Raw genomic sequence first — 23787 nt, 5'->3', positions numbered from 1 at the left:
TAAATCAGGTAGACTGAACATGTGACCAACTGTATTTTACTAATAGGGGGTCCACCCTGTTCATGTTATATATTGAACTCTAACATCATATGCATCACATAAATGTATTCATATTCATCTCTTTAAAATGTGCACTGATCAACCTTTGCAGGGCTCCATAGCACAAAGATGAGTCAGCTCTAGCCTAGCCTAGCCTAGCCTAGCCTGGATTCCCGTAACCGCAATCCTCACGACACATTTCACTCCAAAGCTCAAAAAGCAAATGACATTGTTGAATTCTACCAGAACTTTCTAATGGATGAAGAATGTCTTCCCCTCCAGCCACACTGACAACATATCAGCGCTGCTTCATTTCTTTGTAGCTAATGGAGGTCAGAACAAGTCATGTTTTGATTTAAGCCCAAATTTGCAAAGTGGGCAGGTTGAACTGGACCGAAGGAGGAGGTGGCGGTGGTGGTGGGATGAGAGTCTTTTTCGGAGAGAGAACATCCTTAGTCCTCATTGGCAGGCACGGCATAGGAATGTGCTTGTGTGTAAAATCCTTGATTGTCGAACACGGACCTCTCTGCCCATACCGGTTGTTAGCGTATCGGTGTCGTTAAAGTGCACACAAACGCGGCTTTGAAAGACCCAGCGTGATAGGTAAGCCAGCTTTGTCCTTACGATATGGAGAGTTTTTTTCACCTTTGCGTGGGTGGGATCAAGCCAAAGCTTTGGTCAGAGAATGAGGAAGAACACCTGACGGCTTGATGCATGTGCAAGTGCTCATTTTCGTGAAGGGAACTTCTGAATTCTTGCGGTTCACTAACAACATGCTTTATGAGCATTGGGACCACACTGAAAAGAAAATACATCAAGAATGTAAGAATGAAGTTGATTGATTTCTTTTTCAAATTATTCCGTCAATAACGTCAATATTTTACGAGCAAATGATGTGGTGTTATAACGGCAGGTTAATGGAACAGTGGAAATCGTCCCTAGGTGTGATTGTGAGCACGATTGGTTGTTCGTCTTTGTGTGCCCTGCTATTGGCTGGCAACCAGTTCAGGGTATACATACCAAGACACATTTAGAAGTACAGTGAAACTCCTCTACAACGAAACCTACACGGGCGAAAATACCCCCTAGTGTGAAAAGATCTTCATGCATTAACACCATTCCCATTTTCCTGCCCCCCATACAACGAAAAAAACCCCTGTTGCGTTATACGAAATCTTTTTCTCTGCTCTTGCCTCGCGACAAGATTCACTACAACGAAGTCTAATCCAACAGCGACCTCTACTGCTTCATAGAGGAGGACGAGCGGGACGCAGTAGTCCAGGAAGTATTTGTTATTGTTAGTTTCAGACGCAGCAAGAACGTTGCATTGCTAAAATGGCTACAAAACGGACCTTTGGATGTCAAGCAACTAAGACAAGAAGAGCTCTGACGCTGGAAGAGAGGGGAAAACTGATCAAAATGAAAGACGGAGGAAGCAAAATAAAGTACATTATCCAAGAAATTGTTGTAAGTGAAAAAGTGAATGCTGATCGTAAATTTCGCGAATTATTTCTCTTTTTTTCTTTCGACACTGACTATATGATGTGTCAAATAAGTGTATGCTCATACTTATGCACTATTGGAATAAAAATAAAGAGTACACATACGTTTGTGTGTGTGTGTGTGTGTGTGTGTGTGTGTGTGTGTGTGTGTACGTGTGTACATCTGAGATCAAATTTGCTACAGTGAAAAACCCCCTGTTGTGAAAAATTTCTTGCTGCATACATGATTTCGTTGTAGAGGAGTTTCACTGTAACCCCCTCCCCCAAAAAATAAATCGGAGGAGTACAATTTGTTTTTTTTTTTCTTTCTTTTCTGCACTGCAAAACTAAAATGATGTGACGGTGAAAGTCGATATAAGAATGAGGCCTGATTATCAGGAGTATAAAAGCTGAACACTTTGTGATTGTGTAAACGTTTGCGTGTGTCCCGGAGAAAGAACTACACACTTAAATCTCTTTCACTAGATGCGTTTCTTTTGAAACAAATACTGAACGATATGACATTGTTTAAGTTTGTGTTGGAAATTGAACCTTCAAAAATCTGACTCGATTCTTTTAACATTCGCGTGGTTTTATCGTTTCAGTGTGGCCCGAACACTCCTTTGTACTTTCACCTTGCTTTTGTCCTTCCCGTTTTCCATCATGTGCTGTTCGGTCCACTTGTGCTTGTGCTTGGCACTCTTGTGCTTCATCTTTGTGTCCTTTCTGGTAGAAAGTGGCAGAAATTCATTCCATGCGGGGATTGTGAACAGAAGGTGGAAAGAGGAAAACAAACGAGACAGCCCCCGGGGGTTTGATCGTCCAGGCTCATCGAAGGTAAATCCTCAGACGCTTGCGTCGCGACGACGACTTCAGACAGTTGTTTCGATCTTTTCGATGATCTCAATCATCGATTTGGAGGGAGAGAGCAAGGAGCTTTCGTCCTGATCCCACAGGCTTCCGGGACTGGAGTTTCCATCCGTGCTCAGCTCGTCGTCCTCCCGCTCGCTCTCGTCCTCGCAGGATTCCATACAGTGCAGGCCGAGCGCGTTGATGCCGGAGTCCTCCGAGCTGGATGGGGACGAGCAATGGTCCATTTTGGAACCCTTGACTTTGTCCAAGGGGGAGGCGTGTTTTTTTTGTTCACTGTGCACGCGCTGGGCCGGCGCCGGCACGGCCTTGGCAGCGGATTGCGGCTGAGGGATGGGGGGAGCGGGTGGTGGGGGTGGTTCGGGCAGCGCGGGCGGTAGCGGGCGCTGCACGTAGCACATCTTCCCGTTGATGCGCTTGACCACATAGTCGTCCACGAAGAGGTCGGCGATGACGCAGTACTTGGGAGACTCCAGGTGAGGAGGCGAGCGGAAGCAGGGCGCCAGCTTGAGGAAGCGCTCGGCCAGGGAGACGGACAGGTCCATGGTGCTGCTGTACTCCGTGGCCGCGGGGGGCACCGCCGTGCTGGGCAGCTGGCACACGTTGGTCATGGGTTGGTACACGTATTTGCCTGGAGGAGGACGAGCGGGACATCAATGAGCCATCTTTGGCAAGACTGTTAACTTGCAACAACACAGTGCCAATTATATCACATTTTAAAAAACAAAACAAAACTGTTGCTGCTGAACCTAACCCTTAATTCATTTTTAAAATGCTCAATATATTACAATGTCACATATATTATTTTTATTATATTATTAGAAGTAATATTATGAAAACTTGATGCGCTTGAGAAAATAATGTGGGTCACGTGTCAAACTCAAGGCCCAGGGGCCAGATCTGGCCCACCACATCATTCTATGTGGCCCGCGAATGCAAATCAAAGATGGCAACTTTCATGATGCTTGCTAAAATCTCTACCAATAATTCAAATTCTCATTTTAAATAAATAAGAGTGATATTGGAAGCATTTTCTTGTTACTGAACCTCTCATTACAATAACTTAAACAATAGTTGAATAAACCGTTGTTCTTGACTTTTTTTATATGGCTTCGCTCATAACGACCCTCCAAGGAAAACTAAAATGTGGCCCGCGACAAAAATGAGATTGACACCCTTGATGTGGGTAGATTTGGAATTAGCACAAAAAAATAGTCTTGAAAAGTTCATTTGCCTCGCTAATGAAAAAAAAAAAAAAGAATTAAAAATGTGTTCATCAATGTAGTTTCAACAGAGGGTCCCCTCTAATTAGCATCACAGGTCACTTCAAACTTGTACTCAGTCAGTCAACCTGTTTCAAGGGTGACTGTGTACCACATTAAACACGGACCAGAGGAAGCACATAGAGTGTGTTCTCAGGAGATTAGAAAGAAAATGATACTTTGTCGACAAGCATGTTAAAAGTTAAAGCTGTAACCATCCAACCAATTAGCTTGATGTTTCTGTGACCACAGGTGCCCCTATATTCAGAAATGTCAGCTCCACGGGAGTGTAGCCAACTCAAACTACAACCAAAATTGTTACATTCATCCTGCACTTCTCTGACAGAGCCACCTGTATCATGTTTGAATATTTGCTACAGCAATTGTACTGGATTTCATGATGTGCAAGCAGTCATAACGTTCCGGCTGCTGGATGTACGATATATCCAGGGAATGTTCGCTCCGCTGAAGACGGTAAATTGCCCTCAGGTGTGAATGCGTCTCTATGGATCTTAGGGCGATAGAAAATGAATGGACGTATAGAAGAGTTTGTGGTGATGCTCGTCAGCCGTGCAGCCGGGAGAGCGCGGACATTTTGTTTAAGTGGCTCCCAGGAGAGGACCAGACAATGCAAGCTCGTACATCTCTTCCTCTCACGCTATATGTCGGGTGGATATATAAAGTCTACACACCCCTGTTCAAATGTCAGGTTTTTGTTTACTAGTATGGCAGTATGGGAATCTGAGCGATTCGCAGTCTTCCGGGTCATGGTAATCCGCAAAGGTTGAATTCAAGGCAAACTGGACTTTTCTTTTTTGTTGATTTTTTTTTTTTTTCTTGTTTTGCGAAAAGGTTACTTGGGCAATTATGCTATTCGGCTTAGGAAACATTCAAGAAAAAAACGACAAGTCTGTGATTTGACTGCTTTTAAGGGTAAAGTAGTTCACCAGAACAGCAGGTTTACTGAAACTGGGGTATGTTTGGATTTCCGCAGCAGATTAATACACATATGGTTTAGCTTGAGTATTTTTGGTAGGAGCACCGCGTGCGGGCGGGACCGAATCAAAACAGATGACAGCTTTCCTTGTCACATCGCACACAAGGTAGCCTGCGCACTTTATATCCAATTCCGAAATCCAATTCAATGAGGCATTCTGCCCTGGAGGGTTGAAACCGGCAGTTATTGTTGCGTCGCAAATACAACAAAGGATATCGCACAGTGTCACGAGTGCAGCGTGTACTCTTTAACACCCCCTGTGTGTTTTGCACAGACACTCAGCCACGTAAACCACAGAACGAAGGTCTCAGCCCCAACTCAAGAGCCTTTCATCACGTTTAAAATGCCAGCGCCTGAAAGCAACACAATCAAAAGAGGTGATGATGAAAGGCATTGTGGGGGATGTAGGAGATGCAAATGAGACCGTTCGGCACATGATAAAAAAGGAGATTACAGCTCCTCATTACAAAAAAAAAAAATCTAATCACGATGCGGGATGCATAAAAGCTAAGGAGGTGACTTGTTCCCGAGGTAATGAACCTTGTCTGTGGGGAGGAAAAAAGAAAACAAAGCTATGCCAACAAAGAGACACGAGATAATTACGATATTTATGAGGCGACGAGGATTCAATCCGTATTGTGTGCATTTATAGGTGGGAAGTACGGGAAGGGAATTCGACAAAATTCTTCATCTGCTCTCTACGAAGCACAGAGAAGCTCCTCTGTGAATAACTCGGGAGCACTCTTCCATCTCCCACAGCGTCGCGCCATCAATGTTTGTACTCGCACGAAAAGAATGCAGCCGGACGGAAAATGTGTGGAGCTCAGATTGTCCGTTTAATATCGGCTTGCTTTGAAAGTAAAACAAGTAAATGTTGAGCAAAGCAGACTCATACTGACAAAGCCTCCGGGAGAAGAAAGAAATATTTGGCCGGATGATGTCATGTTTCGCTGTAAAGCGCTGGCCTGGTGTCGATATATGTTGCAGCTGGGCGGGCACAAAGGGTTCAGATTTCAGCAAAGGGGAAGGTCTCATGTGAAACAACGCGTTTCCTGTCTCATGACTCCACGCAGCCCTGCAAGTTCAGCTCATGTCGACAGAATAGACATGCATTGGCAGAATCGTTTCGTCTGTTCATAATGGCTGGGGAGATAGCACGGCCCCCTCCCACCTCAGGCTGAACAAAACAAGGAGCCTTTGTACCATTTCAACAAAGGGGAACATATTTTAGCTTGGCTGTTGATGCTCTGCTGATCTGAATGTTTTTTTTTGTTTCGTTTTTTTTAACAGGAAATAGCAGGAAAAGCATTGGCACGACTTAAAAGTAATACCATGAACTGTAGCTTTTGCTTTTTGTCCGGCATCTGGACCACTTTGATAAATTAAGACTTAGGGGCTCTCCAGCAGTGAAAACTCATGTCACATTAATGGAATGCACCGTGCAATTTCAATATGAAGGCAATAACATACTTTCATGTCATTTGTGTGAAATCCACAAACTTTAGTCACGAGTCTGACTGTACTGCGTTGATCTTTTTGATAGGGACGGAGACTTTATACGATGCCGCAGCACAGTGGTGAAATCTGCAAAGATCAATCCGATAAGTCTCCCTTTGGATTTATTCACAACGACCGAATGTGGGGTAACACACACACACACACACACACACACACACACACACACACACACACACACACACACACACACACACACACACACACACACACACACACACAACCAGAATGCTGCTCACAACTACAGACGTCACATATATCACAGCTGTCTGCGAAAAACCCTGCATCCTCACATAACGATTTTTTTTTACATCATTCAATTCCATCCATCCATCAATTTTCTAATCGGCTTGATCCTCACGAGGGTCGCGGGTGTGCTGGAGCCCATCCCAGCTTTTTCCGGGCAGCAGGCGGTGTACACTCTGAACGGGTTGCCAAGCAATCATCGCAGGGCACAGAGACGAACAACCATTTGCGCTCACAATCACACCTCGGGAAAAGTTAAAGTGTTCCATTAACATGCCATGCATGTCAAAAGCGTAAAATATTTTCCTAGTTGTTGTCCCGTGTATTGAAATGGTACAGCCCAAGTTTGAAGTCAATTGGGCGAACCGTGTGGGACAAGCGGGCAAAAGTATGACCCTATAAATGGGCAAAAATGGACCAAAATTGTACATTAAAATTAAAAAAAAAGTATGTCTAAGGGCGCCACACGGGTCTTCCAATTTTCATAGCCGTAAGTTAAACGCACCAGGACAGGGTCCGTCAAACCCCAGAAGGGGGAGCTCTGGCCCCATGTTTTTGTACTCGTGTGTGGCGATTTTAAAATGTAACATTTTTCGCCAGGCCCAATGTGTGTGCAAAGGTTGGTGAGTTTTCGTTTGGAATTAGTTCCTCCAAAATGTGAGTCTTTATGGAGAAGTAGAAGAAGAAAAAGAATTTCGAAGAAAACAATTGCTTCCTTGAAGCGTTCGATGCTCAGGCCCCAAACAATAATCAGAAGAAGAATTTCTACAAAAACTGAGTTCTTGCAGCATTTGCTGCTCGGATCCTAATAATCAAAATAATATAATAATTTCGAGGAAAACAATAGATTTTTCCGCAAAATTCTATATTTTGCCATGACTGAAATCATTTCAAGTTACAATGGAATAATCCCCTATACTCACAGACACAGAACATTTTCAGGTCACACGAGATTTATTTTTAAGTAATCATAGTGCCTTACTTTTCATATTAAAAAAAAAAACCCAAACAAACATCCACTCAATTCTAGGTCGAAGAGACTGATGTCCACATTGTGAGTTCGATAAAGCAAAATCAAAATGCTTCATCGCTTGCAGGCGGCTCGGTATCAAGTCACTTCACGACGCATTGACAAGTTCACCCTACTCAAGTGCACATCTGGGCATTTCAAAAGATCTCCTCCAGTTTCACCAAAGTAGAAAAAAATGGGAGATGAAGGAGCTTACTGAGAATCCTGTTCCTCATTAGGATTTTGATTTTCAGCTTAATGAGTAATTACCTTGCCCAGTGATTGTAATCACTTCGCAGAGAGGAGGGGGTGGGGGGGGGGCTTTCACATCCGTTGGTTTTATTGGTGCTGTGAGTGACATCTCTCATCAGACATGACATATTGGCGGGGACACTAAGCACAGCTAATTATGACTAATGAGAGGCTCGGACTGATGTTGTCAGCTGCTGCTGAACGGTCGCGTTCACCTCCATCCAATTCGACTCTACCTCATTTTCTCAGTGTAATGCTCCAGCAAAGAGACAGCTGTGTGCAAATTAGAAGAGCAACAGACACAACCCTCCCACCCTCACCCCCCCCCCCGCTGTTTACATGAAAAGCGTTTTCACAGAACGAAAAAAAATACATGAAAAATCTTACGGTGTCAGTTTACCAAGAACATCCATTCTCAGATGCATGACAATTTCAATATTTTGTGTTTGATCAAGTGTTGAGTAAAGTCTATCCTATTTACTGTACATAGGTTAAGCTATTTGTTTGTTTGGAAAGCTTTTTTTTTTTTTGGTATAGTGCTTTTCAGATCCATGCAGGAAATCTACAGTCTAAATAGATGATGGCAAAAACGCATCAGAGAGAAGATGTCGCATTTCTCCCTTTTTCCACTTTGCATTGTTACACGTCACAGGGAAGCTATTGTATGCAGCTCCACTTTTCTCCCCGGGTGTCCTGATTCCGCCTGATACCATCGTCTAAGCTGGTTTAGTCCGACTATAGTGCATGATTATGCTGAGAGACAGAAATCCATTAGGTACATTATGCTATGGTTGGGTGTTTTTATTTTGTATAGCGGGGAAAACGAGCCAAAATGAAATAGTGGCTACAAGGCAGTTTGTGGTAATAGAGCAGCACCATGTGAACATCCATTGAATAATTGAAAGCAAAAAAAGGAGGACAAGACAATGTTTACAAAAGAAAAAAAAATGTACCAGTGAACAGACTTGCGGGGGAAAAAAATTCATGACGGGCGTGGCTTCCAATAAACACAGGAAAAGGACTTTGAAATCTTCCATCCTGATGAGAAGATTTCAAATGACAAGGCAAGCACATCCTGGACGTCACAATGCCAAAAGATTACATTGTGCACACTTTAAGCCCTGACTAGCTGCTGCCGAGTATCGTGATTGTGCTCCGTGCTCATCTGTGGATTCCCGGAGTAGCCGGAGATGGGATAAAACGCGGCGTGCCCGAAAAGAAGGACAACCTGTCAGGTTGAAGCTCAGCCGCGGTGATTCGTGCGGCGCTGTCAAAGTGTCAGGCTGAGAGTGGAGAAAGAGTCTGAGGAACGAGGGGAGTGAAAATACCCCTGACATTTCTATGTGAGCGAGAGAAAAAGGCTGACCTTTAAAATGGGATGCTGCGCCCTGTCAATAAAAGATATCGCGTGACCCCGCTGCTTGTCGAAAAAGATGTCCAAATAACTGAGGTTTGAATTTCTAATACCAGTTTTCCTCAAAAGACGCCCTGCCCCATTTCATGTTTTTGCCTGTATTTTATTACAGTGGAACCTCAATTTAACACACCTGGGGACCAACGGACGGAAAATCGTGTCCAGTCCACTCAAAATTTCAAGGTCTGTTAGTTCCAGAATTGATCGTAATTCATCCTCAACAGACCGAGAGGTGGGTCATGTGTTTTGCAACTCGCGCTGCTCTTTTGTCATAAACAGATTTTACAGTAGACTAGAGCAGACTGAAAACTGCGTCAAAGAGGCAGCCATGTTGGTGGGGGCGTATTTTTCATCAAAAACAAGAACCATTTCGCAAAATGAAGAAAACAAAGTATGATCTCATGAACTCTTCAAGTACGGTCTTCTTAAAAAAATTAAAAGATATATATATATATATATATACACACACACACACACACACACACACACACACACACACACACATATATATAGTGTGTGTCGTCTCTGCTGAATGTAACCTGCCATTGTGATTCTTTTTGAAGTTGAGCATTTAACCCCCCCACCACAGAATAAACAAATGAGGGAAATTGTATTCAAGTGCAATCCAGTGTCTGCGCCCAGCGAGACTCATTCATGCCTCGCACTTTCCAAACAAGTCAAATGGAGTTTAAGTGTGCTGCAAAGCCTAAAATAGCTCACGGAAACTCTACTCAAAGAGAGGAACTAAGCACGCATCTCAAGGACTACTTTGGGCTATGTAATGAAACAGGTTTTGCTTTGTTATTCCGGCATGTGTCTGCAGAGGCACGATGGCGTAGGTGGGACTGACTCAAACTGGAAGGACTTGAGAGAATGAGTTGTGGCTGGAAATGGCACAGTCACAACAGTGGTGGAGCTAATTTTCTCCAATAAATTTGAAGCAAATATTCACAAGGAACTCTTTTAGAATGGCTGAATTTGCGTTTGACATACTGATCGAATATTAGTTATTCATAAGCACACGTGAGATATAAATCAGTCAGTCGTGACGATGGCAGAAAGGGTTCCTATTGGTTAGAAAACCACCACAATGCATCGATTCCGGATTCTGTCACGCGCGCAAAAACGCATCAAGCGTACTACCCGGTGGGAAAAGGTTGTTTTGAATCCATCAACCTTTGGACAAAAAGATGTCCTCAATCTGTCAAAAAATGAGGAAACAAAAATGCAAGAGCTGTTATTTCTCAAAATGTGAACATGTTCTGAATAAAACTGAGTGCTGTGCACAAAACATTTTGGCATCGGGAAAATGACTAGAAAGCTGGTGTATATGCTACAGCCCGGTGGTCTCCAATAAACAAAACACAAAGACTGACAACCATTTCGAATAACTGAATACTTGGCCCAACATTTGACATTTTAACGTTACAAACAGAGCTCGATGAACTGCTTTGCGCAGCAGTGTAACAAAAAGTGTAACAAATTTAGTAATTGTCATACATTTTGTTTTCCCCCCATTTGATTGTTTTATATTTTACGCCCTACAAGTGTTTTTCATTTACTGGTTGGATTTACTGCAGTTACGCCAACACCAAAGGGAGTGCTGCGATTTTCTTGAAGGCTCATTTAATCCCACCTGGAGATTTGCGGTGACATCTGCAGGCTTCACTCGTTGCCTTTGTCCTCATCTAACGACCGTTCACACTTTAAAATAAATGTTCATTTAAAAAAAATGTGTTCAGCTTTGTGACACTAAGTTTTTAAACCACCCACGGTCATGTTAGGTAACCACTGACAGTTGGTGTCGGCAAATGAATGGTTTACAACCACTTTGAGGTGGAGTGATATGTTAAGTTTGATGTTCCAGTCCTGGTACTGTTCATCATCAGTCATGGAATTGCTTGGGCAGAACTAACGTTATTTTTGCTACAGGATCCTGTTTTCTGAGACGAATGTATTTATTTGGTGACATGAAGACACCCTTTTTTTCTAGTGCCAACTGTGAGGTTCTTTCTTTGTAAAAAAATCAAGCCCAGGGTCAGTTGTTTCATTTGAAAGACCTTATTGAATTCAACGTGCGCATTTCTCAGCATGATCGCCGAAATGAAAAACGATTGCAATGATTTGTGCATGACATCACAAGTACAGCGGGAGCCAATCAGGTCTCAATGTGAAATGTGAAACCTGAAACCTTTGGGGGGGATTAACACTATGCAGTGGAATTCATAATGGAATGGAAGAAGTGGGGGGCATCTTTTCACTTCTGCACATACATACACAAAAATGATGATTGCATTTCTACATTCAAAGAGATTCTATTACAGATCAAAGCCATTTCAAGATTTTCATTTCTGTGATTGCATTCATGTCACAAGATCCTGACATTCATTTTCTCTACGGGTTCTTGTAATTTAACAATGTACAGTGTTTATGATGGTGTCCAACTGTAACATCACACTGACGTTCCTCATATTTGCTTTGTCTTATTGAGAGACACGAGAAGCTCACAAAAAACAGATTGAGGCGCTGTTTATATCCAGGCGAGTACATCCTTGTTTTCTGCATCGCACATGCCTCCACGGTTGAGGTTCCCTTGAGCCAGGCACCTAACTCCCCAGGCACTAATTAAGTCAGCCGACTGCTGCGGTGTGGCACTACTGCACGTTGTCATAGTGATGGGAAAAAGCATGTAAAATGGAGGTTTTTGGTGAACATCCCTGTCAACTACAACCACAATAACAGACCATGTCTTACGTTTGTAAAACTAACGATGACTATAATTAAAGTGAAGAAGTCCTCTGTTTTAATCTTTGTCAGTTAATATCATACATGAGCTTTCGGGGTTCATTTTAAATGTTTTTTTTCTTTTGTTTTTTGCAGCAACAGTTAGTGAGCAATTTTTTGAAAAATGTGGTCAAACGATTTCTTGCAGCTGTCATTGGCCACTCTCAGTTGAAGTTTACTGTAAGACTAAACATAAAACAAAATCAAATTACACATTTTTTTTCAAAACCAACCACAAAGTTTAGCCTTATGAAAGTCGTTTAGCTTAATGCCAACGAACATCGCAGGACACCAGGGACAGGCTAACAAAACAATACCCATAAAGTATGTATTATATATACTAAACTAGTCTTTGGTTTTAAATTTTTAAGACATGCTGATGACCCTGAGTTCCTTCAACTTTTTGTTACAATTTTAAAACACTGTCTAGGATTAAAAACGACCACTACATTTTGCAAATCTGAAGTTATTCAAGAAACATAAAAAAAAATAATAATGCTAATATTTTCCCTTTGACTGAAAAGGAATATTGGCTCCGAGTATAGGTTACTGGCTTCCCCTCCTTAACTAAGCCTGTAGCTGCTGAGCCAAGGATTGCAAGTGTTTGCGTACATAGCAAATGTTTGTTTGGGGTTTTTTTTGTTAGGGTTCATTAAAGGTTGTAAAGACGTTCAATATACGACTTTCTTGTTGCAAAGAAATGTGGAACTTGCTCAAAATTTGATGGCAAAAAAAAATTAATACTGTGTGCAACCATTAAAATTGTTTGCGAATGTCTGGCGAACGTCTTTGCGACCTTGAACGAACCCTGACCAAAAAAACCAAACAAACACATTCGTTACGTAGGCAAATCTTCACCGCCCAGTGAGATGCGCCTTAATAATGGATATCGCTCTATATATTATACTACCTCCTAGTAGCCAAGGCGCACACACCCGAGGAGACCATTTAAAAAGCATAAAATGATGATGGAAACACTTCAATTCATCACATTTTTTTCATATTTGTTATATGCATGCTTTTATGAAATACAAAACTTAAAGAGTACTATTTTGCTTATTTTACAAAGCGTTGTAACATTTGGGGGGGGAGGCGTTGTAATTTTTTTTTTGGGGGGGGGCAGATTGTTGACGTTTCTATAAAACGAGATTCTTTCAAAACAAGACAAAATGAGGCCATGAACAACTCACAGTGACACCATCCCAGGTGGCAGCACCAATGCAGCTTGAAGCACTTTCCGTGGCTGTGCGTGGCGCAGATGGAGAGTCCGTCACACGGGAGGAAGTCTGGTCTCCCCGCGCAGCTTTTGGCCAAATTCTGCGCCTCGTCCAACTTCTCACTCTTCAGACACTTTGGAGCACCGGAGGCGGCCATAACAGCATCGCCCGAACTTCACTTCCACGCCGACTCCCCCTCCGAAAAAAAAAAAATCAAGAACGCAACACTTTTGGGGAGAAGAACTACAACATGACAGCAACCGAGCGCCGCCGCGGTGGGCGGGCGAGCTCCAAGTAGGAAGCCTGCCCGGGGTGGAGGCTCCGACTGCGAATCGCTGGGCAGGAATACCGTTCGTCGTCACTTAAAAGGCGGCGGGCAACCTCTTTCGTAAAAAAAAAAGTGCGTGAAGCTCGACGGGCCGGGGCTGTTCTTGTCCTCAAAGGCTCTCACGGTGGCGTTCCACAGCTCTCCCCATCTTGGCATCCAGCCCTCGGGAGGCTCCACTGTGCGTATGTGTTAGTGTGCGTGAGCTCCTCACTCACACCATCTCAACTTCACCACACGGCGGGAGGAGTCGGAAGACACGAAGCCAGCTGCCCACTCGCGAAGAAAAAAAATGAGAAAGGTACCCTCCTACACGTTCAGCAGCTTACACAACGAACACATTCGTTGAAGAAGACGGAATAGTCGCGTAATATGAAATAGTAAGATACTGTAGTTCCGGTTGAGGAGGCTGCGGCCGCTCGGTGGCAGCACCCTCAGCTGCTACTCCTCCAAGGTGGGCGTGGGATCGCAATCGCACTGATTTATACAAAAGGAGTTCCTGGCCAGCTGAGTCAGCACAAACATCGGACTGCTGTTACTATTTCCAGAATTAGCAGATGGGACGATAGATTGTAATTACTGCTCTGAGCTGGAGTTAAATGAGTTTTTAAATCCAGTAGAACAGCACGATGGATCGTGGTGAACAGGGGCGTAGCAATAGAATTTGGGCCCCTCCCTATAAATAATAACCAGGGGCGTCGACATTTGAATTGAATAACATGACCCCCCCCCCCCTTTAAGTTTTCCCTTGTGGAAGCAACACTCATCATCAAACCAACGATTTGCCAATGTGCGGATCCATGTTTGTGGTGCATGCAGCAGACATCATCAAACACAAAAATGTGCTTGTGATGCTTAATAGGCAGATGACAAAGTATTTTCTTGGTTTTTATGAGTGAAACCGTTTCCTGTATTGTATTTTATTCTTATTCGACGGAGCAGGTGTTAAAACTGGAATATGGCATCAGCTGTACATTCAAGTGATTTATCATGAAAAAAAAATTGCAGTTGGTTGTCTCAGTGCAGGGAATCTGGGAAATGGTTACGGATGTTGAGTGGCTCACGCAATTCAAGATTAAACTGCAAATTGTACCCTGGAGGTTATTACAGGCCAGAGTTGCACAACATTTTTTTTTTCTTCACTCAATGTGAGTTTGACATTTTTAATCAAGTCAAGACTCACATGAGCTGCGCCTGAACTTGGCCTCTTTGTGTTGCTCTCTTTCATCTCCTACACGGCGCACAATCGGCAGCTACCGCTGCGCCAGTCAGATAGAGCTTAGGGTGCGCCAACTGCACAAGTCACATTGTAATCTTTGCAGTGTAATCGTCGGATTTAGATGCCCGCCTCCATCCCCAATGAGATAAAAGTCAAAGGAACACCATTTACAATGATATAATACACGCAAAGGCTCTAAATCCTGACGATTAGGGGGGAAAAAAGGGGATTCAAGAAAAATGTACCTCAAGTAATAAATGGGATGTAGAAATAAAATTTGACTTGTGGGGCAACCAATCTTGAACTGTAGCCATGTTACAGGCTATTTTGTTTTTTATCAGTGGAACATTTAGATTTATTCATAGTGGATGAAGGCAAACTGGACTAGTTGAACGGTAGACATGTAATAAAACGGAGCAGACGTGGCATCAGTAAAGGTGACTTTTCCGATGCGGTTTTCTCTATTCGCGATGGGGAATTCTGTGGAAAAAGCAGCTAAACAGTTTGCCAATAACCCAAAAAAAGATTTACGGGTTGGGAAAACAACCAAAAGGTGTGCTGTTTACAGCAGAGAATGCTTTTGTTCCATGCAGAAGGAGTCTAAAGGCAGAAAAGTTCAAGCGTATTGATTTTCTTTGGCAAAGTCATTTGAGATTCAGTGAAGTTGTTCATCATAGTGTCGGCACAGTGCTTTGACCAAAGCTTTGTTTGCGGCACATCACATTGAGTCATTCTTCTGACACCGTTGAGATGGAACTTCCAAAATCATTTGGAAAATCAAACTACCGTATTGGCCCGAATATAAGATGACCCTGATTATAAGATGACCCACTTTTCTCCAGATTGTTGCTACGTTTCTCCATTTTCTGTTGTCTCTTCTATTATTTTCTTCTCTCTTCTTTCTTACTGCTATTTTTTATTTTTCTTCTTCGTGCTACCGCTATTTTTATTTTTATTCTTCGTGACAGGGGTTCACTTTGGACTGGGGAGTCATGTTCAGCATTCGCTTCAATGATATCTGGCGCCATCTAGCGTCGTGAATGGGTATAATGTCTAGACCCCGAATATAAGACGACCCCCACTTTTTCAGTCTTATTTCAATGCAAAAAACACCGTCTTATATTCGGGCCAATACGGTAAGTATTTTCATCCTTTGGAGCCTGCATGTATTGTCATTATGCAGTTTGTATTTTTCAGGAGGCGATTAAAAAAGATTGCAGATTTATAGGTGGCTCTGAGTTTTCTTGATGATTTTTCTCCACTTGTGGATTGGCGGGCTGCCGCTGGCCACCAACCTGCGTAGAAGGCTGCAGGGCTGAAGGGAAGGCACATCTGGGTGGGCCCGCAGGTAGTGCTCCAGCCTCTCCAGGACCTTGATCAGGCCCACCATACTGGCGTAGTACATTGGACCGCCGCGGTGCTTGGGCCAGCCGTAGCCGAGCACATAGATGACGTCGATGTCTTCGGGTCCAGCTGCTATTCCTTCCTCAAGGATGCGGAAGCCCTCATTGATGAGGGTGTACAGACAGCGCTCCAGGACCTCCTGGCATTCTATGCGGCGTGCAGCCAGGCCATGTCGGGCTCGATAATCCTCCAGAAAGTTGTTCAGCCATGGGTCAGGCTTGGCTTCATGACGGTTGTCATAACGATACCATCCTCGGCCTGTTTTCTGTCCAAACCGCCCTTGCTCATAGAGGAGATCCCCGAGGGGGCTGTACCTGCGGCCTTGTCGGACTCGAACTGAGGCGCCAGGCTGCACCAGACCTTCTCCCTTCCTAACCCTCCAGCCTACATCAATCCCGGAGAGGTCAGACATTCTGAAGAGCCCCATGGCAAAACCAAACTCCTCCAGCGCTCCGTCTACCATCTCTGGTGTGGCTCCCTCTTCTAACAAGAACAAGCCTTGTTCCAGGTATGGCTTCAGCATGCGGTTCCCCACAAATCCGTGGCAGTTACCCACAGCCACGCCCACTTTGCCCATTTGTTTGCCCAGATTCATAGCGGTGGCCACAGCTTCGGGAGAGGAACGCGAGCCATGCACCACCTCCAGCAGCTTCATGACGTGTGCTGGGGCGAAGAAATGCATCCCGACCACCAGCTCTGGGTGGCGGCTCTGCGAGGCCAGGAGGTCGATGTCTAAGGCGGACGTGTTGGTGCACAAGAACGCTTCTGGTTTACAAATGGCAGACAGATGCTGGAAGAGTTGCTTCTTCAGGGCCACGTCTTCAAACACAGCCTCGATGACCAGGTCAACATCCGCTACTGCTTGGAGGTTTGCACTATAGGTGATCAGATCAAGTGGAGGGGCCCCCCCTCGTCTCTTGGCCCCTCGCTGTAGCATGCCTGATATGGCCTGCTGTGCCTCCTTCAACGGCTTCTCCTGGGCCTCCACAGCAATCACAGACAACCCCGCCTGAGCAAGGGAAACTGTTATGCCTCTCCCCATTGTCCCAAGACCTAAGCAGACCAAAAATGTAAAATACAAGATGATTAAAGTGACTTCTATTGAACAAAGTTGGATGTGTCTTTTTTAACTAGCTTCATATTACAATCTAGTGCATCACATCCGGACCTCCTTATGTGTGATATTTACAACACCAAAATGCTTTTTTTTTTTTTGCCTTGAAGAAGACTGTGCGGTTGCTTCCAAGCCTGCAAATTTAATGCACAAGCTGCAAAGACTCACACAGCCAGAATGCTCAACGAGCAGCACTCCCTGTAGGGAGGACGCTTTGACTTACACCAGTTGGACTGAAAAGGCTTGGTATTAGCAATATGCTAGACTGCAATATCCAGAGCTAAGTCAAAGTAAGCAGAGAAAGTTCATGTTAGCATGTATTTACAGTTAGTCCTTTTAGCCTTGGTTCACAAGATGATCAAGCTATGACATTTCATGGTTATGAATGGATTACAATGAATGAGTTTGCATCACTTCCAGCGTGCGAGCTAACTAACCAGTGGAGAAAGGCTAAGGACTGTCTCCAATTTGCTCCAATCATTTTTTTGAATTTTTGTTTTGCGGGGGCATGAAAAACAGTTTGGTGAGGAGCCATTTTACGAATAAAAACCTTCAGAAGTTTAAAGCCTCAAGCTGTGCCGCTTTCTTTTTTGTTTCAACAAGGCAGCTGCTGCTAAGATCTTTAAAAGGACTCCTTCAATATGATTTTTTCATGGAATGGAAACATACAAAAGAATCTAAAAAGTCAGCGTTAATAGTCGTAGTTTATCTGTAATTAACATGGCTATTTCATGTCAATATTCAAATACTCAAGTCTTACCGATGACCGCCGTTTTACGGATCGGCCTGGGCTTGCTGCCGTCCCAGCGTGCTCCACTGGGCAGGCTCCACCTGCCCACAGCTCTCTGAGCAAAGAAACTGTACTGTAGAGCGCGAGCCTGGCCAGAGGTGAACAGCGTGGCCATCAGCTCCTTTTCCCGCTGCATGCCCAGGGCGTAGGGCATAGTGGCGGCCGCCTGCAGTGCTTGGACACAAGCCACCGGCGCGATGGCTCCACGGGCGCTCTGGCGGACCTTCTGCATCGCTGCCTCAAAGAGGGCATCCACATCGGGAGGACAAGGGCACGGGCGCTCGCTGACACGGCGGCCGTCCAGAGACCGTTCTGAAGGTGAAAAGAGCTGACTCAAAGGGCTTTTTCTGACAAACAATTGCATTACTGTGCAAAATTCCCAAACGTCCACCATTAGATTATTATTTTAGGCATACTATCATTACCATATATAGGGTGGGCCAAATGCAGGTTTATATTTAAAAAGTTATTACATTCACAGTGATATATTCTTTAATTTTTCAATTCACTTTACTTGTCCCCTAGTGGCGATTTTTTTTTTAAAAGGGCAGCACAGCGTCCTAAATGACGTATAAAAATGTACTAATGTCGATTCAGATTAAAAAGAACAACATAGCAGTGCACACAGGACAACACATGATTAAAAGAGGAGAAAAAAAATGGGCATTAAAGTGCATTTAGCGGTTGATAATTTCAAGAATAAATGGAGGAGATGGACAGCCTTGGGGCAAAGGCCGTCACAAATTTGAAGCCTCAATGACCTACTTGGTGATTTATTTTAGATCTTTAAAATTCTGTATGGTTAACAACACTCTTCTCAGTGTTGAGTCAGATTTACTTGACTTTTTTTTTTTTTTTTTACTTCATCGGGAAATTAACATTTGCGGGTTTTTACTGTTTTTGATTTTTTACTGTCAGACTGACCTCACATTTCCCATTGTCTGCCTTCTTCAATGGTGGACTCACTGTGTGTACTCGCACTTCTAATTTGGAAGTAAATTTCTTGGTGAGATGCTACGGGAGGATTCAATATCAAAGAGGTCTGGTGTCTGCGCTGATTTCAATTTGGGGGAGGAAATGGAGGAAAAAAAAAATCTACTCAATTCCTCATTCCTGTTTCTCCTGACATGATTACACAAGACAGCGGCTGGAATCCTTCACAACGTCGCTGAATTACCCTGAGCTCCAGAAAATGGGTCACCGTGGCAAAGATTAAACGGTCGCTCACCAATCCACTGTCTCCAATTTGCTCCAATCAGCAGATCACATCACGAACAGTGAATCAAGAATGAATGAAAGGGTGGACAGTAATTTCAGGCTTTAATGTTATATCCTGCCCAACAGTTAAAAGTCGACATTTAGGTGCTGTGGCAGTGGAAGATGACCGACCACAAGGGAACTTTACTTCATTCAGCCATTAATCTGTAAATGGCTGCACTATTTCGATGGATTTGTTGTGCGGTGAGAGGGTGGTCCCAACAGATGTGACGGGCAGATGTCACAACCGCTGCGTGAAAATACTTAATCCCGTCAGTATACGCATGTGTGGGCTGTGTCAGGGACACGTGCAACCATTCAACTGCACACTCTTGTACTTGTGACACATGGATGCTCTCCACTGGTTGGCTCACGTGCTCACTCAGTCGACGTTGGCTTTATGATGTTGATTCCATGTCAACCGTTCGTAACCCCGCCAATTAAAACAAGATGGGAGCATCCGTTTGAATAAACAAAGATTTCAGTTTGACTAACTCTCATCCATGTTGTGTTTCTCTGTACGTTTCTGCCTGACTCGCTCGCGTCCTCATTTTTATCCAACAACCCTGCCTGAAGTCATGTTGGCTGGCAGAATGCAGAAAATGGGAAATGCTGAAAGCAAACCAGTCTCAGTCCGCTCTTAATCATTAAAAGCTTTAAATAAATAATACTTACTACCAATGATAACATTCCAAAGTGAGCTAGCTTAGCATAAATTGGGCTAGCCTAGCTTGACTGTCCATCTCGTACCAATGTTTCTATCTTGTCAAAACATGGCATAAAACGTTTTACAGGTTCAGAGAGTCAATTTCTAGATGTTAGTTAAAATTACAGGACTATTTTTGTCAGAGTTCTTTTTAAAAACATAACATTTAAGTGAGATTTATTAAAGAATTAGGATTCAATAATTACTTGTTAACTCATGCTTGCTTGAATGGTGGCAGGGAGCTATTTACTCAGCTGCAAGTACAAGGCCACATATGTGCCTGAGAGGAGGCATTTACTTATACAAATGCGGTTATAATATTTCGTCAAATTTAATTTTCAAATAAATATTGACTGATTTTTAATTCAAGTAATATAAGCAGCCACATTTGACCATTTGCGCAACATACCGGAACACACAATGAGACAAACAAACTAACAAATAAAATCTGCCTTTGCAAAGATTGTACTCTGTTATGTTTCTTATTATGGTTGAAGTTTTTGCAACAGCGCTGCATCGTTAAGAGATGCGTCATATTTGTTTTCGGTTACCTCAACTACTTTCAAGAGAGTTAAAAAAATTATTAGGAGCAGCCTTTGGTGTGAACATTTTTTTCCAACAGTGCCAGTCCAAACTGAGCATACCGTAATTGTGTTTGTAAAGGCAGAACCCTTGAAACAGCTCGTGCGTTGGAGCTCATATATTGAAGGTGGTATGTTGTGACTGGTCAAAGCATGCCGTATTGTAACAAACAGCCTGTAAAATAATACATATTTATATATATACCGCAATGAATGACTCACTACTATCTTGCCACCAGTGCGTTTACTTAGCAACACCTGTTTGAGGTCAGGCTTTTTTTTTTTTAATTAGACAATGCATGATGAGTAAATATGGTATTGTCATTGAAGGTGAAGGTGCACCAAAAGTAATTCCTAGTATCCCAACACGATGTAAATCCCTCAATTGTTTTGCGTCTGGAGAACAGAGCAAACACTTACCCATTCATGATTCGGATTAAAAAAAACGAACGCCAATATTCAACTAATTAAAACAAACAGATGAAGACTGCCTATGAATACTCTGATAATGTTTGTCCCTTTTGCCCCTTCTGAATAATAGAGCAAAGGCTGCGGAGACATCAGAGCACGTCTCACGCGGCCATGAAACATTCATGGCCGCAGCTGAGTATTCTCATCCCTTTCACTTCCCTGACAATTGTAGATGAAAAAATTCTGCACAAATGCAATTTCTTTTGTAGAAAATGCCCTTCCCCACCAGCAATGGGATATCATGTGAGTGGATGGCAAGCTGTATGTGCTTTGCTTTTTGTCTGACCTGCAACACTCTTGGCAAACTTGACAGCTGTATCCACGGCGCTGTAATCTGTAACCTGATCCACTATTGAGAGTTTTAGCGCTTCGGCGGTGGTGATCTGACGCCCTGTGAGACAAACATGACAGTCAGTGAGTCTATGTGCTTCAAAAAAAAAAAATCACTGGCTGAGAAAAAGAAGTAGTGTTCCAGATAGTGCTGTTATTTTTTTCTTAATTCCTATGATGAATCATGATGATAAAGGCTGCCCTCTGCTGGCCATTTCAGTGCACTAAATTTACATCAATGAAGCGTTTGAGTAGTGTCACAAGTACAAATCAAAAGCCATTTCGCATATTAATAATCCTATGCCAAATATCATGTATTTGCACACTGAAACTGTATGCAAAGATGTGGCTGTGAAAGCATTTTTCACATTACCCTCCTTCCCCCCAAAAAACAGTGAGTCCATTGCAAAGTGTAAAATAGCAAGGGAAGGTATGGTTGTTGTGACCAGTGGTGATGAGAGCTATAGCTGCCGGTAGTCCGGTGAGCCTTGGCAAACGTTGGGTTCCACCTGCAGCAGGTAGCAGACCCAGAGTCACCTCTGGAAGCCCCACTTTAGCCTGAAATTAAATGGATGTATGGATAAGCAAATGTGAATGTGTGCCATCTTCTCTACTACCAATCAGAGTTTTACTCCATCTTTTCAATATCTTGTAAGCCTGCATTGTGTGTTATGGTGCCGTATGTTCTCAATTGCTTCGTGCAACCTCTAATAGATGCACCCCCGCCTTAGGACAAAATAAAAAGTTAGATTTCCCTTGATGCGGTTTAAATTGTATAGTGCCACCTTTGTATTTGTTCAAATAATTGGCTTCTCTCAAATAGACATCTCGGGCATGCTGAAGCCTATCCTAGCCGTCATCAGGCAGTAGGCAGTAGGCAAAGTGGTTGCCAGGCAATCACAGGGCACACAAAGACGGACAACCATTCACGCTCACAGTCACATCAAGGAACAATTTAGGGTGTTCCATTAATCTGTCTCAGACAGCCATTTCAATTAAAAAAAAATATGAACTGTAATGTTTGAGATTTTGTACTTTAACCAAGTGAAGTACTTTGTGAGACCTGAAAAATGTATTTACTTCGATCTGAATATTGAACTTACCTTGGTGTGAGCTATTCGATAGTGACAGCCAAGTGCCAACTCCAGGCCTCCGCCCAGAGCGACCCCTTCTATGGCCGCCACCACTGGCTTATCCGCCATCTCTATGGCGTGGATCATTGGCACCAGTGGAGGCCCAGTCATGTGGGTCCCAAACTCTCTGATGTCTGCTCCTGTTAATAAAGACATTTTGTGTATGCAATATTGTCTGTGAAAAGATTGTATGGATATTCTGCAATGTACAGTAAGCTTGTCAAATGGTATAAGTAGTTTAATGTGAGGCAAGGACTCTTAACTCATTTTTAATGCCCCCCACTCCCCGCAATTTGAACAGTAAAACAGTTCCCAGACGTCTTTAGAGCATGTTTGTGACATGCTTTAGTCCAAATACACTAATGATCAAAAATCTTCTCTCATTAAAATTAGCAGGGGCAGCTGAGGCATCGCCAAGTGGCCTGCCACTGTGAGGACCTGAGTTCAAAAACCATCCACCCCCTGGCCGTGGAGATCTCCTCAGCCTAGCTTATGCCATAGGCGGAGAAACAGTGTGGGGCCATAATTATACACTGTACTTTAGCACTACTGTTATATCCCAGTGGGACAAAAATGCATAGGGCAGATTTATTTCATGAATTTGGTAAATATTTACTGGGTTGTGTAATTGGTAACTTGATAGGTGGCAGGTACGCCCACCCAAAACAACCATTTGTATACTAGTCATTTTACACAAAATGTCCCCTTTCATGTGATTTACAGCAAACAGTAGTGTTTTACGCTGTACTTACCCCCACAAAACACTCCATTCTGGCCACATATCACAACAGACTTCACCTCAGGATCACCGAGTGCTCTCTTCACGGTGTCCACGATGCCCTGACGTACTGCTGCGCTGTAAAATACAGGACACACTTCATTGTAAATTGATTTTCAAATGATCTCAGCGAGAGAGTATTAGTTAACCCATAGATTTCAGGTCTGAGTGGACCCATTGAATGCAATCTCCTGATATGGAATTAACGCATACGGGGCCTCATCAGATTGTGCAGATTCAAAAGAAGGAAAAAAAAAACTCATAAAATTCTGCACATCAAAATTCTGCACAACTTACCTCAATGCATTAACAGGAGGATTTTGAAGCGTAATCAAGCCAACGTTTCCCGAAACGCGAGAATATTGAGCCATTTTCCCACACAAGCAATGGCGCTCTTTTTATTGCGTGCAGTGAACTTTGTAACGTCAATGTTTTTGCTGACAGAACTACTTCAACTTTAGCACACTGACTTCGCCCTGCTGCCGTAACAGCGTCCTCAGCTGTTTTCATCGTTCACTTAAATGGAGCACAACTCGGGGCGATCAAGAGCATTTGCGCCCCCTAACTGGCCTAACTAAAAAAACGAGTAGGTA

The 23787-nt window shown here is 43.4% G+C and overlaps 2 protein-coding genes across 2 annotated transcripts; both read right to left on the bottom strand.

The window, feature by feature from the left end:
• Window positions 1–2081: 2081 nt before the first annotated feature.
• zgc:162707 (UPF0524 protein C3orf70 homolog B) lies at window positions 2082–13840 on the bottom strand. The gene is made up of 2 exons (XM_019882356.1): window positions 13060–13840; window positions 2082–3021 (listed from the first exon to the last, which is right to left on the bottom strand). Exons 1-2 carry the CDS (start codon window positions 13241–13243, stop codon window positions 2393–2395), a joined length of 813 nt encoding a protein of 270 aa, XP_019737915.1. The 5' UTR covers window positions 13244–13840; the 3' UTR covers window positions 2082–2392.
• Window positions 13841–15018: 1178 nt separating this feature from the next.
• ehhadh (enoyl-CoA, hydratase/3-hydroxyacyl CoA dehydrogenase) lies at window positions 15019–23777 on the bottom strand. The gene is made up of 8 exons (XM_019882354.1): window positions 23492–23777; window positions 23169–23272; window positions 22387–22556; window positions 21730–21841; window positions 21240–21344; window positions 17909–18250; window positions 15770–17087; window positions 15019–15415 (listed from the first exon to the last, which is right to left on the bottom strand). Exons 1-7 carry the CDS (start codon window positions 23563–23565, stop codon window positions 15853–15855), a joined length of 2142 nt encoding a protein of 713 aa, XP_019737913.1. The 5' UTR covers window positions 23566–23777; the 3' UTR covers window positions 15019–15415; window positions 15770–15852.
• Window positions 23778–23787: the final 10 nt, after the last annotated feature.

This window comes from Hippocampus comes, unplaced genomic scaffold (assembly GCF_001891065.2).
Source record: "Hippocampus comes isolate QL1 unplaced genomic scaffold, H_comes_QL1_v1.1 scaffold111, whole genome shotgun sequence".
NCBI classification, from domain to species: domain Eukaryota; kingdom Metazoa; phylum Chordata; class Actinopteri; order Syngnathiformes; family Syngnathidae; genus Hippocampus; species Hippocampus comes.
Note: the sequence above shows the minus strand (reverse complement) of the source record. Positions and strands in the feature narration are given on the sequence as shown.